Source organism: Perissodus microlepis, chromosome 12 (genome assembly GCF_051167445.1).
Source record: "Perissodus microlepis isolate ML-2025 ecotype Zambia chromosome 12, ASM5116744v1, whole genome shotgun sequence".
Taxonomy (NCBI): Eukaryota; Metazoa; Chordata; class Actinopteri; order Cichliformes; family Cichlidae; genus Perissodus; species Perissodus microlepis.
Window position 1 is genome coordinate 26,472,306 of NC_140472.1, and position 15,329 is coordinate 26,487,634.

At 38.8% G+C, this 15,329-nt stretch overlaps 3 protein-coding genes across 3 annotated transcripts; 2 read left to right on the plus strand and 1 right to left on the minus strand.

Annotated features, from left to right (window-relative positions):
• The first annotated feature begins 315 nt into the window (after window positions 1-315).
• LOC146376437 (uncharacterized) lies at window positions 316-1,218 on the plus strand. The gene has a single exon (XM_084946820.1). It carries the CDS (start codon window positions 316-318, stop codon window positions 1,216-1,218), a length of 903 nt encoding a protein of 300 aa, XP_084802946.1.
• Window positions 1,219-5,043: 3,825 nt separating this feature from the next.
• LOC146376438 (uncharacterized) lies at window positions 5,044-6,022 on the plus strand. The gene is given in 2 exon segments (XM_084946851.1): window positions 5,044-5,864; window positions 5,866-6,022. Coding segments are annotated over 2 exon segments (870 nt in total). The 3' UTR covers window positions 5,915-6,022.
• Window positions 6,023-9,799: 3,777 nt separating this feature from the next.
• On the minus strand, window positions 9,800-14,377 carry LOC146376439 (protease-associated domain-containing protein 1-like). The gene is made up of 5 exons (XM_084946852.1): window positions 14,150-14,377; window positions 13,810-13,910; window positions 13,587-13,696; window positions 10,503-10,670; window positions 9,800-10,401 (listed from the first exon to the last, which is right to left on the minus strand). Exons 1-5 carry the CDS (start codon window positions 14,223-14,225, stop codon window positions 10,281-10,283), a joined length of 576 nt encoding a protein of 191 aa, XP_084802978.1. The 5' UTR covers window positions 14,226-14,377; the 3' UTR covers window positions 9,800-10,280.
• Between the last annotated feature and the right edge of the window lie 952 nt (window positions 14,378-15,329).

The window sequence follows — 15,329 nt, forward strand, 5'->3', positions numbered from 1 at the left end:
ACTGCTGACAAAGGACTGACTATATGCGTTTTTAAAAATTCAAAGTCTCTTGAATCCATGCTTTCTGTCAACTGTTTTGTCAAAAAACAAATATCAAAATAAAGTTTATAAAGGGATGTTTGTTGGGTGTAATTGAGAAAACTGAACAAGATCAATACGATGTTTGTCGTGTCAGTTAAAATAAACAATTATGATTTAACAGGATTGAAACGTGAGATTAAGCCATGCCTCGTGGGAGATACAGTTTGGCTTTAGCGCAGTGTCTTATTGAGCAGCTCTATAAAAATGTTGTTGTCGGTATGCGTCTCTGACACAATGCTGCTCACCAACATCACTGAGTCTCTGACTGCAGGAGTGCCTCTGTCGGTCGACTTCAGCCATCCTGTGGATTATCTCATTTTCATTTTTCAGATTTTATTTGCCACAACTGTTGTTTTCGTAGCAGGACCTATAGTCATTACCATTTTTGCCACCAAAGAGCTCCGCCGACAGAACAGGTTTATTTTCATGCTGAACACCAGCATCTGTGACACGCTCATCGGGTTTTCAGTGTACTATGTCGGCTTGTTTGATGTTCAAGAGGGATATCCATCCAGAAATGGAACTTATAACATGTTAAACTATCTCCTTGGGGTAAATTTAATAACATTTTTGTTCGCGCAATTTGACCGCTATATTGCCGTTTGTCATCCTTTCACGTACTCTCGCTTCATTACGAGGGGCGTGGTGATTTCTGCAAACATCTATTGCTGGTTTTATGTCTATTCTCAGGCGGTTATTTCGATTTTCTTGCCCTTTTCCAAAGCAACACAGCTGTACGTGTTTGGTACCATAACCCTTCAAATCATAGTGTTCACCAAAGTGGTCATGACTATTAAACTGTATGTTGTTGCCAGGTACCAGCTGGAAAGAGACCCCCCTAGTGCAGAGAAAGAAAGCACCAAGGAATCATTAAGAATAATCATTTTTGTTGTCATAACCTTCTTATTGTTGTGGTGTCCCTCCTTCATTAACATCGTCCTCAGACTGGTTGTAGGGAGAGGGCTGATATTTAGGAATGATGCTACCAATCTTTTCGCCATCATGGCTCGATTTAATGCCGTGTGCACGCCGGCCGTGTACCTGTGGGGGAGTCCCTCTTTAAGGAAAGCCACACTGAGGACGGTGTGGGGCAGACTGTGCCCAAAATGCAATAGCAGAAAAATCTTGTTTCAATAAAACAAGTAAAAATACACCTCATCTCATTCATAATACTTGAGCCAGCCTATTGAATAAAAACAAAATGTTTAAATAAATCGCCACTAATTTTTTTTTTAAATTTTCCTTAAGGTTAAAGAATCTATTTTTATGAAGGTCAATTTTTTTACTGTAGCGTTTCTTATTTTGCTCAGGTGACACAGTTGACTGAGATGTGAATATTCACATTTTCTTCGTTTATGATCAACTTTCTGTGTTTTCTAACATGTTTCTGTATTTAATACCTTCTCATTATAAACAGTCTTAGAAATTTTAAAATGTATAAACTCTGATTATTTTTATCTTCTCATTGGAAGCATGGGGTCTCCATACCAGTCATCTGAAATAAACAATTACACTAATGTGAGCTTTTTTTCTGCAGCAAACTAAGGATTGTTTCGAATCCTTAGTTTGGTTTGTTTGGTCAATTCTTGGGCTCCGAGTACTGCATGAATGAATAATGAAAGGCAATGCTGTGATGACTGTCGCCATTTCTTCCTTTCTCTTTCTTTCAGCATTAGATCTGAACTGAAATAAACATGTGAGTCTTTCATGCTGCGGGTGTAGAAACGACATAATATGCAGAGAGGGTAGATTAAATTGTTCATATCATGTTCAAGTGAAGTAAGTCAATAATATAGCAATGTTAAATCCCGCGACAGCGCACAGGATTTCAGTCTCGCGCGCTTTGGATCGTGGTTTCAGGAAGGCATCCATCTCAGTCAAGTCGAGCAGCCGCCTCTACTTTTTTTGGTATACCGAAATAAATTGGGTGGTTGTTACATTAAAAAAGTCTATCTTGTAATTTGAACACAAAAATGTCACGTTTCTATCTTGAACGTAATTAAATCATGTATCTGTACGAAATTCAACAACTTAATTTTTTATTGTTGAGATGACATGATACAATAGTGGTTAGTTGCTGGACTCATGAAATTCACAAGATCACACGAGATTTCAAACTGCAGGAAAATCATTGGAGTTATAAGAGGCAGACAACTAGACACACACCACGTGTATGCTATTGCTTTTTATTGTGGTTCAACCTATCAAGGACAAAAACGTACAGAAAATTCCACATTAAGCCTGGATTGGTGGCATGGCGGTTTGTGCTGTCGCCTCCCAGTAAGCAGGTCCTGGGTTCACATCTACAACCTAATTTGCAGTAGTTTCTCTCTGGGTATTCTGATGTCCTCCCACAATTAAAAGTCAGTTAGCTTAGGTTAATTGGTGATTCCAAATTCCCGGTGAATGTGGGTGCAAATGGTTGTTTGTCTCTATGTGATACACTGGTGAGCTGTCCAGGGTGTACCCTGCCTTGTAACCCTATCACTTCAGGGTTATACCCCAGTCCCCCTGCAACCAGGATAAAGATAGGAGGACGGTAGTTGTAGAGCCATTCAATTTTTATGGTAACCAGACTCTAGACTTTGTTGAACATTATGTAATATGAAGACAACATGTATTATTTAAGTGACCAAGTAGTACTGGAGTAAAAGCTATTGAATAGTGTTGAAATAAAATGACAAAATTGTGAAGGATTAAAATATTCCAAGAGCTCAACTTTCTTCATCTAAACATGTTTCAATCACGTTTTATCAGCACAAAATGCACAGGTTTATTGTGTGTTGATTTAACTCAGTTGTTTAAGTTTCTGCCAAAGCAAAATATTTGTGTGCAACCAATGTCCACTATTGAATCAAGTAAATCCAACGTGGCCTTTTTTTCAGTGTAGTTAGTGACGATTCCATTGTCCAAATAAACATCCAACAATCTAAAATCAACAAGCCACTGCTGTGCCGTGTTAATATATTTTACTCAGGAAAAAGAAGTCCAATGTCCAAAGCTTGAAAGTTGCGTTGCACGGTTCATTTATCCAGTTTGGCTAAACAAAAGATAAATTTTTGTTGTTTCCTGGTGCTTCTCCTGCTCTGGTAAAAAAACATAGGCCCACCCCAGTGCATGCTGGTCCTATACCAGTCTCTTTACTTATAGAAAATGGCCCAACAGTTCTTCCTGACTTAACAAGATAAACAACAAAACAAAACAAAAAATGAAGCATGTATTAAACTACAAAAAACTCTATATAACCCCCAAATATAAGTAAACCAACAACAAACTTTAACAAATTTGAAAATAGCAAAAATAAGGAATATAAAAATAGCTCCAACACTAGTAATAAAGTTTACATTAAATTCTGGGCTGACAAAGAAGGTGCAGGGTTGCAAAATGAAAAACATAAAACCTTTTGTCTTTAAAAACTTCCCTTCATTTGATACCAGCGAAACAAATACACAAGCATATTAAATGCAAAAGAAAAAAGAAAAAGATGTAAAAATAAAAACGACAAAGTGAAAAATCTGAAATGAGCAATGCTTTCTGACTTTGCTGCAGCTGATGCTATAAGTGCATATCCCGTCAGTGCTAGTGGCAGCTGGCCCACAGTATAAGTCACACACGAAAGGACGAAGTAGCCGCCATGATGTCACCGGTAGTGAAGTCCTATTTTTATAACATAACTGTAAAATCAGACTGCAGGCCAGTTCATTAACAACTTGTGACTGACAAGTCATACGCCCTGATTAATCCTGACTCAAGTTTACGAAATTAACTTCATGTCGTCATTATAACCTGAGTTTAAGTATTTTCGAAATAAAAGCATGAGGCAAGATGTTCTCTTTAACTTCTGGATAAAGTCTATTTGCAATCTGGAGATCTGCCCCTGGTGGCGATTTAGAGGAATACATGTTTCAATACTTAGATGAATTAAACAAGAAACGGAGTGAATCTAGAGGCCACAGAGAGAGAACTTCTACTCTTATTCCAGCGTGCAGTGTAATATTTTTAATAAATACACATATAATTTTGAAGTAGATTGCAATAGGTCAAGGCCACAGTCAATATAAAACAGCAGCTAAAGGTTAAGTCATGGTATTGCATTTACATTTATATGCAAAAGTCTGACTACAAAAACGGAAGGATGTCCAGGCATGCAAAAAGCTGTGGGTTATTGTTACCAGAGGTTTATACTGAAACCAGCGTGAGACCTTACCTCACCCTCTCATGCGATCTATTACGGGAGATGTGAGTGGGGAGTGAGGTGCCTGAGAAAAGATCTCAAGACTGCATTTTAAGTGGGTCACTTTAGATTAAATCTATAGCCTGTGGTGTGCTGGTGTGTAAAAGCACAATATCAAAGAGCCAGTCAGGGCCAATGTAGGCTGCTTTGACTTTTATAGCGTAGAGTTTCAGACGAATTTGCATCTACACATACCTACAGTGTAGATTTAAGGAGATAATTTAAAGGTCTCTTATATGGGATTTATACTATGCTCAACAACCATAACAGCGGCTTAATGCTTCCCCCTCTTAAACAGATGATGGAGGTCACAAAATGCTCACTGATAAAATTCTGTTACGTTATACGGACTATGAATGCAGGGAGTTGTCCACTATAGCTGGACACACATTCCAAAATGAATGCCCATCACTGCACTTAGGCTCATTAAGGAAACCTGCATACATTATCAATTACTTTATCTGCTTGTTCTTTTACAACAGTTCCATTAGGTTGAGGACCAAAACTCGCCAAATCGCTATAAAACCATTATATTCTTCTGATAAATAATTATTATAATTAGCTGATAAATGGTTTAGCTATAATATCTGAGGGTTTCCGCATGAGGCAGTTTATAGGGGCCAAAAAACAAACAAAACACATAGAGTTCCTTTGTCATCTTATGAGATTAATCCTGTGACTTCATTGCGCACATAAGAGTGTTCTCAAAAGCCACTTGCGCATAAACAATGCGCCTCTCTAACATGACAGAATCTTTGGGCAGGGCTGTGCCTCTGTCGGTGGACTTCAGTAAACCCGAAGATTATTTCATCTTCATTTTCCAGATTTTATTTGCCACAACCACTGTTACGACAGCTGGAACAGTAGTCATCGGCATCTTGTCCACCAGAGCTCTGCGCATTCAAAACAGATTTATTTTCATGTTAAACACTAGTATTGCTGACACGCTCATCGGGTTTTCAGTGTATTATCTCGGTCTGTTCGATGTCGACGATTTGTCTAGAAACGGAACCTTATCTTCCCTTTTAGGCGTTAATGTATTAACGTTTATGTTCGCGCAATTTGACCGCTATTTTGCTGTGTGCCACCCATTTATCTACAGCCGCTTCGTAACGAGACAATGTGTGATATGCATTAATGTTTACAGCTGGGTTTACACTTATGGCCACTTGATCATCAGGAATATGCTACCCCTTTATCAAGCTATACAAATGTATTTAGTCACCATTCTCATGTTTCAAATCATAGTGCTTGTCAAAGTGGCCATGACATTGAAATTGTATCTCATTGCCAGGTACCAGCTTGAAAGAGATCCTCCCAGCGCCGAGAAAGAAAGAAAGAAAAAATCTTTGAGAATAATCATTTTTGTTGTCATAAGCTTCTTGGTGTTGTGGTCTCCAGCTTTTGTGAATATTACAATTAAATTAATGACAGGAGGAGGTATGAATTTTAGAAATGAGGGCACCAATTTTTTCGCCATCATGGCTCGTTTCAATGCCTTGTTCACACCATCTGTGTACATCTGGGGGAGTCCGGCTCTGAGAGAAGCCGCGATAAAGACTGTGGGGGAAAGTGTGCCCTAAATGCAGCAGGAGGTAACTGACACAATGCGCTGCTAATTTATCATTTTGCCTCTGTTGTTTTTTAATCCAGATGATGCAGTCAATACTCATTTCAATTCTCTTTCCTTCAGAGTCGCCTCTTTTCCTGTGAAGTCGTGTGTCAACAGGTGTAGTCCTGCCGGGACCCACTGATGCGACTTTCTGACACTTCTTTTTTTCTCTCCAAATAGAGGAAATAAAATATGCACATTTAGCTTAATCGCTTGAATTTCATTTGACACTTTAATAGTATTTAATGCAATAACATTAATAAAGACAAACTTTTTTCTACAGTTGTTATCGTAATATTAAGGGTCTGATTTAGCAAAGATCTGCGCCAGCCCCAAACCCTCTTTTGGCATCAAGTAAGCTCCTGTTGGGGTTTAAGAAGAGGAATGGGGTCAGTTTTGCGACTGAAAGCTTTGGGACAAAATTAGACTGATGATACGATTTTTTTTTTTTTGGAGCAAAAAGTTCTTTGTGTGCTCTACTAACAGTACATTTCAATAATTTCTGTACGTCTTTCTCTCTAAAAACGATGTAGCAGTTAAGATAAATAAGAAGATGCAGAAGAAAAATCAATATGGTTTTCTGCAGGGGGTGAACTCGTCTGGTAGAGACTTACTGTGGTCCTGAGGGCCTCAGCCCTGGTGGAGCTCTGGATTAATCCAGAGGAGTGCTGCATTATTAAAAACTACTCCACCGAATTAACCCAGAATTTGTATGTAACAGCTGACTTGTACAATGTGTAAACAAAAACAAAACGTCTGACTTCGAGTGCTCTCTAAGATAGGGAAGACACCATTTCTGTGCCATATGCGTAAACGTGCACATTGCTCTTGTGCTTTCTGTAGACTAGACACTTATTAAAGTCGACTTGTGCGAACGGTTATTTTTGCAGTTGACCTCATTACATACGTATTTAAATTCCAATTTGAGAACCTGCAGCAGAGCCGCAATACAAGACTCACGCAAACAAACAAGATACTTTTTTAAGCGAGTCGATGGGTTTGCAGTGTTTCAGATTTTTAGTCCACAATGACCAGACGTGTCGTCATACAGCTCTGCAACGCCACAAATCGCTTTTTGATTTATTTTTTTTTCTTTTTAGCTTGTCTTTCTTCTTCTCACTATCCTGTAATATACTACACCGAAATCACGGTCAGGTTAGGTTAATTGGTAATTCTAAACTGCCGATAGGTGTGAATGTGAGTATGAATGCTTGTCTGTCTCTCTGTGTTAGCCTTAGAGTCGCCCTGTGATAGCTGGAATAGGCTGTCAGCCCCCCCCTCGGGTTATACAAAAAATAAATAAAAAATACGCAAAATGACGCAGTTAGGAATAACCTTAATACACAGACGGTAACAAATGTCTGTGTTCATCTGCACTTTGAGGTCAACTAAAACTTCAGCTTTAACTGTGTACATACTTTTAAAAACTGTAACATTTAGAAACAAAAAACAGTTCAAACGTGTATGTGCAGGCGAGTACGTGCGACCGATATGCTGCGTTAACCAAATAGCGGCAAATTTAACAAAGACAACGTTGACTGAAAGGGAAAAGGGGATTTTGTTGTCTTTTTTTTGTTTTGTTTTTTTAAGGGAAACGTAAAAGAAACTTTATTTGGTCGACAAATAAAATAAAAAAGTACCTTCCATATCAAATATGAGAAGATTTTAGAGAAAAATTCGGGCCAAACCGAGTTCCAGAATCTCAATCAAGTTGTTCTAGTGGCACATTTATAGTGTCACTAGAATAATAGTATAAATAACTAGCACAGCAGTCTATGGTCTACACTGAAGGTATATACTACTCCTTTATCAAGCTATACAAATGCACATGAAACACTATGCCGCTCATTTATTAGTGTGCCTTAAAAAATACTGATGCGGTCAATGCTTATTTAAATGGTCTACTATACAGTCTGCTCTTTTCCTGTAAAGGTGAGTACCATTAAGTAATAAATGTAACAAGGCCAGCAAGAACTCCACTCAGGGTGTACGGTCTTGGCGGTGGCTGCACAAGTGAAAATGAACAGGAACATATCAATCATCGGTTATACGAACTTTGGGAGGAGAGGATTTCAATTAATCATGGGTCGAACAGTTTGATGCCAAATTTAACACTGGAAAAAGAAAACAGCATGACCTATTTTTTTCCGTTGTTGGATTTGTGATAGCCAAAGTATTCATTTATTTGAAATAAGACGGGGCGATGTTATGAGAGTGCGTAACTGTGACGCGTGAATGAATCAAAGCTGAGTCCAATGCCAAAACCTTTGGCTGAACCGAACTGAAGGGAACGTGAGGAATCCTGGCACAAGCCTTCTTGTTTTACATGTAGGCAAGCTGCTGTTTACAGTGAGCCGAGTAGTCTGCAGCGTTTAAAGTCTATACAGAGATCAGCGCATAATCGGTAAACGTCTCTGCCTGTCTTTACTCAGCAGTGTGCGCACACGCAGGGACACAATCGCTACCATTTCATATACCATTGATACCATACGTCAAGAAAAATGCAGGTAGGGCCTAGTTAGTGATTTAGATTAATGTATGGATGTCTCAACATGTAACACTGACTTTCCTAAGTGTCTACAGTTTCAAACACCCTGCAAAAATAGCACTGCTGATATTTATGCATTTCTTCATAAACACAGCCTGATCTGACGGATTTTTTTTTTTTTTTAAATTATTATTTCCATCATCTATTTATAGTAAAGGTCATGTTTTACACACCAATTTCTGCTTCATATGGCTGGGATAGTTTATAATAAAGCAGCTCTCCTTCAGATAAATGTGCACGATCTGAGTCGTAGTCCATCAGGACTTCACAAAGCCCCCAGCAACTTCTAATAGAGGAGTTTTTGGTAGAATGCTGACTATTATTGAAATGAACCAACTGCGTCTTTGTTTCTAAACTAGCACATTGTTAGTACACCAGCCGCAAAACTGACGCCAGCGTATCCCATTTAATAAATATGGGCCGTCAGTGGCTGATGGAGTGGCGCCTGTGCAGATTCTTTGCGGCCTGTAAACTCATCAGGGCAGGCCAAAACAGGCCTTGGGCCAATCATTAGTGTCAGTCTGAGTCATTATGTGTTCATACATCCAGTCCAATTACGCAGACTTTTTTTTCCACATGGGTGTCAATTGCACAGCTTACACATCCTTACCATCATCTCTGGTTTGACAAAATACCCTTTTTCCCCCCTGAGTGCTGAATTTTGGTGGTCCAGGGATTTTTATTTTTGTCACCATGGCCACTGCCACTTTAGTTGTATGTGGTATTCTAATTTCATTAGATACACAACAATGGAGTATTATTTCTTCACTAACCTGGAGTGCTGCTTTGCTCCATTGTCCAGAGCACTGTAACTATTTGCTGAACTAGAGCATCTTTACTTTAAGCTGACCAGGCAAAACTTTTCATCCCAAATTACTGTTGGTATTTATCTTCTGGCCAACAAATAAAGTCTTTACAACCTTAAACATACAACTTTATTTACAAAGACTATTCAAATCAGGACATTCTTAAAAATAAAATACAGGATAATGTAGTGGCAATTATTTTCACTAGGGTGAACTCTGACATGGTGTTTCCAGAGCAGTCAAAGCTCTCTTTAGAGCTTTACAATAGCTGCCTTCCAGTTAACTTTGTGCAGATTAACATGTCTTTGCAATATCATCACAATGTCTATTATTATTTTCAGCAAGGCTATTCGTGGCATCTCATGCTTTTAATTTTCATCAGTCCTGTTTACCAAAACTACAAACAAATATGTCAGTGAACTAACTAAAATGCACAGACAAAAGGCACTAAAATATCAAACAAGTCAATTTTTCTTTTTTAAATTGAAGTTTCTACTTATCCATAATGAGAAAAAAAATTTTCCATTCACACAAGAGAACCACGCTGTTACAAGCTGATGCACATAAACAGGAATGTAATGGCCTGGTTTTTCCCCCCTGCAGTTTCGACTATTTGATAAAACAGAAGGAAGGTCATTTCTGTTTCTCAACATTTTTTCACAGTTTCGTAACCAAAATGACATACAAAGCATCTGAACACATGTTCCTGGAGACTGCTTTCCTGGACACACAAGTTTAGCTAAGCACTGAGAATGAGCATGCAGGTTTCGTTTTTTATTTGATGATTTGTTCCAGGTTCAGTGGCTAAACAAGTTTCTCCCATACTCTACAGGCTCTGAGTGCAATCATTCTATATGTTAGATTTAGTGACTTAGCACAGGTGCACGTGCCAACCATAATCAGAAATGTCCTTGTGAGGCTTCAGATTTAGTTGCAATTTACATGTTGTGCACCAATGACAGAAACTGTTTATTGGATGAATTTGTGAGTGAGTCATTTCTACCAAAGTGTCCAAGGAGGCTGCTTGAATGGAAACGAGGCCAAAGCAGAAACATTGACAGGAATTGAAATGACAGCCCAAGGCAGTGCTTGTCTCTGAAGAGATCTTCTGATCATCATCCTAAAAATACAGAAAGAGGAAATGGTGTCCCTGCTTTTCATAGGATAATTGCTCGAATGCAACAGAATTTATGTGTGTGTGTGTGTGTCTGCATCTCTCACCCATCCCGTCCTAACAAGAAAAGAGCAGGTATGCTTGGTTTGGCAGTGCTTCCATCAGTGACCATGTCAAGGTACTGACTGTCGTTGTCCTCTGCGTTATCAGCAATAAGAACTGCTTTTCCTCCTGCTTCCTCTACATTTCGGGCTTTTTGTACAAAGGAGCAACCTCTGAAGTTTATAAAAAAAAATAAAAAATAAAAAAAAAGCATAACCAGTTTAAGATGTGCTGTCAAAGCTTGTTATAGCACTATGTTATAGCAAAAACTTTCAAAGTGGACAAATCTACAAGTTGGCAAACAATTTGCTAAAAAGCAGGATTGCACTGGCAAGCTCAGCAATGCCAAAATGCCTGAAAGAATGCAAAAGAAAACTAAAGTAAATTATCACAGATTATTTTATTGGTTAAGAATAAACCCTTCACAACATCTATCCAAGAACAACACCACTCATTGTCAAGGTCTAATCTAATTAACAGAAACATTCATGAACCAAAATACAGAAAGTGTACAACAAGCTGCTAACCACTGGTTAAGAACAAGGAGGCCAGATTAAACTGGTTGACTGATAACAATGCCTTGATCTGATTTAAAATCTACTGCACTAATGTAGGGAGGCAAGTAGGGTTGTTCGATATAACGATATATATCGGATGACGATATAAAAACGTCTATCGTTTCATTTTACGCTATCGTTTGTTTCGTGGTGTCGCAAAATAAACTGTTTACGGCAATATTTTTTTATCGTTTTGATGGTCACTATAGTGGCTATATTAATTTCTTAAAGTTCTCTCTTTCTCTTATATTTTATATAACCACACTATGGACGGACAAGCGCCTGTTTTTATGCGTTGTCGTTAGCAACAACGACGGTAACAGCATCGCTTGTCCGCTTGTTTATGTTCCACATAAACCTTTCACAATAAAGTTCAAGATCCTGTTGAGACTTTTCAAAATAAACTGAATCACGTGAAAGAGTAGATAATTTACGGATGTGAATTAAAAAAAGAGCCGCCAGGTGCTAAAAAATAAACCTTAGACTCAAACGTTAGAACAGGCTTTTCCCCGCAGCACGCCGTGTAATAAATACTCACAAAGAAAACGGTGGCCTTTACAACGGTTAAAACACTCGACTCCAGCTACATGACGCGCAGCTGGAAACACTTCCCGCAAGACGAGCTGCCCGAGATTCACAGAATTTACAGAAAATGTTATATTTTTGTGATTTATATCGTTATCGGACGATAGAAGTCTTATATCGGGATATGAGATTTTGGTCATATCGCACAGCCCTAGAGGCAAGATTACAAATAATGTCTTACTGTCCAAAAACTTATGGACCTAACCTAAGTAGAAGTGACAACAGTTCTTGAAATACTATCCTGAAGTTAAGCAGTGGCTAAGCTTTCTTTGAAACTCTGCTGACTGTATCATTGTTGGTAATCATGGGTAAATAGCTTTTAGGCACTGTTTTGACCAAAGATTCAACAAGATAGAACCAGAATAACAGCTCACTGAAGTTTCACTTGGTATCATGGACTCGATTACAAGACTAAGGAGTTATAAAGTCAATGTCCCGTGTTTGCCAAGAACTCCCCAGCTATGTATGAATCACTTTGCGATTGCGCAATCATGACGTTTAACTGTGTCAGCATATTAAAAATTTAAAAATTGCTTTCAGTTACGTTCTTTAAGTAAGAAATAGGAGTTCAACAACAGGGCTGGGCTGTCCACTACTCAATGTGAAATTATCAGTCTCAGAAAAGTTACAAAAGGGGTCCCTTTTTTCCCCCCCATAAATAACATAAATACGTCCCTCACATGAACAGATGAAAACACTGAGAATAATCTTTAATTTATCCTTTATTTGCACCTCTCTGTGGATTTCTCTGCCTGTTATTGTTACTGTTATTCTTGTGTCCTTTAAGTGCTGTACTGCCAGAGGTTGAAAGCGATTTTTGAGTATTTTCTCACAAGTAATTGTTGCATTTGGCTCCACTATATAATGCAAGGTCTTTAAATTCTAACATGGCACATCCTGAGATACCTGAAGATGTGAAACAGTCCTGGATCTGGTTATATTCCGATAGAACCGGATCAGCTGCTAAGTGTAGACAGCAACATGTGATTTTCACTGATATCACAGTTAATGGCTGTATTATCAGAAACAGACTGTATGTAATTGCCAACTTGACCCCATACACACAGACTGATTCGGGCTAATGGTAATATTTATGGCAGGTTTGAGTAAGACCTTTGGTATACTAGACCAGCGGTCCCCAACCCCCGGGCCTCGGACCGGTACCGGTCCGTGAGTCGTTTGGTACCGGGCCGCGAGAGTTGAGGCTCAGGTGTGAAATGTATGGTTTTCAGGGTTTTCAGCGTTATTTTGTTATCGTTTTTATCGTTAACTCGGTTTTCTTGGGTCTTTTCACATGTGTTATGAATAAATCTTCTTTTTTTCGGTACCGGTACTAGTTTTATTTTGTTGTATTTATCTGCGACACCTTAAAGGCCGGTCCGTGAAAATATTGTCGGGCATAAACCGGTCCGTGGCGCAAAAAAGGTTGGGGACCGCTGTACTAGACGACCTCATTTTGCAACAAAAAACAAATAACCGAAGTCATAATTTTATCTTATTGGATAAAACAAATATTGGCAAAGATTAACTTTGAAGACACAATTTGCAGTTGAAAAAGGGGATAAATTAAAATACACGTTATTGAAATACAATAATAAAAAAAAAATTAATTAAAAATATCGTATCATGAGTAAGTGAACTATTGTGATAATAACGCATCGTGGGGCATCTGTTGATTCCCACCTCTTTTGCAACATATGCTCACATTTTAAGTCAGTAAGTTTTTAAGCCAATCAGACGTGGTTGAGCAGAAAATGTTCTAAAATCTTGATGATTTGAGATGGGATAAAATTTAGCTAAAGATAAAATTAGCTGCCTTGTAATTAGGCTATCTCCTTCCCTACACTTTTGCTGCTAGATGCCCAAGGTTATATTCTCAGTTCCTAACCCCTGGTTTGTGTTCACATAGTTTACAATTCACAATGGTACAGAGGCATGTATGCGTACCCCCTTTCCACCAGGATCACTTGTCCTTGAAGGATCTCTCTGTCCGTCAACTCTGAGCATCCATCTGCAGGGTCTGCTGGCACGAGAAAAATCTCATCGTAAAATGATGTCTGCGGGTCAAAGGAGAAGGAAAGAGTATGATTAGAGGGAATGTGAAGTTGTGCACCTGAGACTTTAAAAACATTTGATTATCAAATTATTTAACAGAAGACTGAGGCCTCACGAAAGTGCCTCCAAAGTCTTTAGCAGGTGCAGCACTGAAGAGGTAGCCTATCTCCTCTGGACTGATGACCCGGAAATACAGCAGTTCATTGACCCCAAGAGCTGAAGGAGGTCCGAAAAGAAGCACTTATCATGCGTGACTTGTTTATATCAGAAATATTAATAAACCACAAACACTGCACGGATATGCAAGACAGAAACCATCAATAAATGCCACAATAAGCCCCTTAACTCAAGTCGCTGTTGTGCAAAAAGAAATGCTTAAAAAAAACAACTCTTGCAGCTAATACGAACAGTTAGCTGTTAATTTCAAACGTTCCCATTTCTGTTTTTAGTCTCACCTGACAGACGACTGAACTGCATAAAGAGACTCCAGAGGTATAAAGCTATCGCTGCTGTTCGACAAACCTTCCCCATGTTCAAGGCATTAGTAAATCTCCCTCGCGTTACAGAGATGAGACTGTAGTGTGTCTCTTTGTGTCTTAAGACAGTGCAGCGTCCATTGTCGCTGTGCTTCTGTCAGATCGCCAACCATTTCCGCCGTTCTCTTTCCGCGCATGCGCATGTCCCAGTTGTAGCTTCTGCTATGAGGCGACTGGGTAAGAAGTTGTGCTGCTCTTTTAGCACCAGTTTTTCAAACTACTGGTAAATGTGTCTCTGTGTTTTATTGTTATTATTATTAACATGCCTGCAAGGTGCATATGAATATATATGATGTATATGAAGCTGGTAGTTACTTATTTAATTTATCACAATGACCTAAAAGTCATTAGTTGATCTCCCTATCGTGTACAATCATCAGAGACTTTGCTTGTACTGATTCACCTTTTACTTTAAAAACTCCCTTCATTCTTCATCCTCAGAGATTTAGGTTCATTTTGAACATATGTCTGCATGCATAAATGCACTGACTTGCTGTCATGTGACCAAGTGATTTAATATTTGCATTAACAAGCAATTATGCAAGTGCACCTAATAAAGCAGGTGTTTTTTCTCTCTTTATAACTTCCTGACCCAAAAAACTCTCGTGTCCTTCCTGACAACTTAATTTCTGTAAGAAATTCAATACCAGAAAAAAAATCAGGTAGAGTGTTAAACTAGAAAATAAGTACCTTTAAATCTAGGGGGAAAGACAAGGGAAAACTATAGAACCACACAGCTTGAGGGGACAGCACAACAGAGGGAGATACATAGGAGGAGAAGCGGGCAGACAGAGCACACCTGGGGAACACAGCTGAACCAAAGTCAGACTGATGAGACAGGGGAAGAAAAACTAAACATAATACACACGAGACTATCAAAACGGAACAGGAAGTAACACACAATGAGACTCAGACTAAGACACATGGGCTTGAAACTGGGACTGGGGATAAACAGACATGGAAACGTGACAGACTGGAGAGACAAAGGAGCAAAACACAGAACAGACAGACACGGGTACATGACTGGGGAGACTGAAGGAATAACAAAACACGGATATGAGACTAGGACAGATATGAACAGAAATCAAGAACTATAAAT

Excerpts from the sequence above, each read along its gene's own strand:
- LOC146376437 (XM_084946820.1), top strand. The coding sequence starts at position 316 with ATGCTGCTCACCAACATCACTGAGTCTCTGACTGCAGGAGTGCCTCTG.
- LOC146376439 (XM_084946852.1), bottom strand. The coding sequence starts at position 14,225 with ATGGGGAAGGTTTGTCGAACAGCAGCGATAGCTTTATACCTCTGGAGT. Across the intron at positions 13,911-14,149 it reads GCAGTTCAGTCGTCTGTCAG|CTCTTGGGGTCAATGAACTG; the intron begins GTGAGACTAAAA and ends GACCTCCTTCAG. Across the intron at positions 13,697-13,809 it reads AAGACTTTGGAGGCACTTTC|ACATCATTTTACGATGAGAT; the intron begins GTGAGGCCTCAG and ends TTTGACCCGCAG.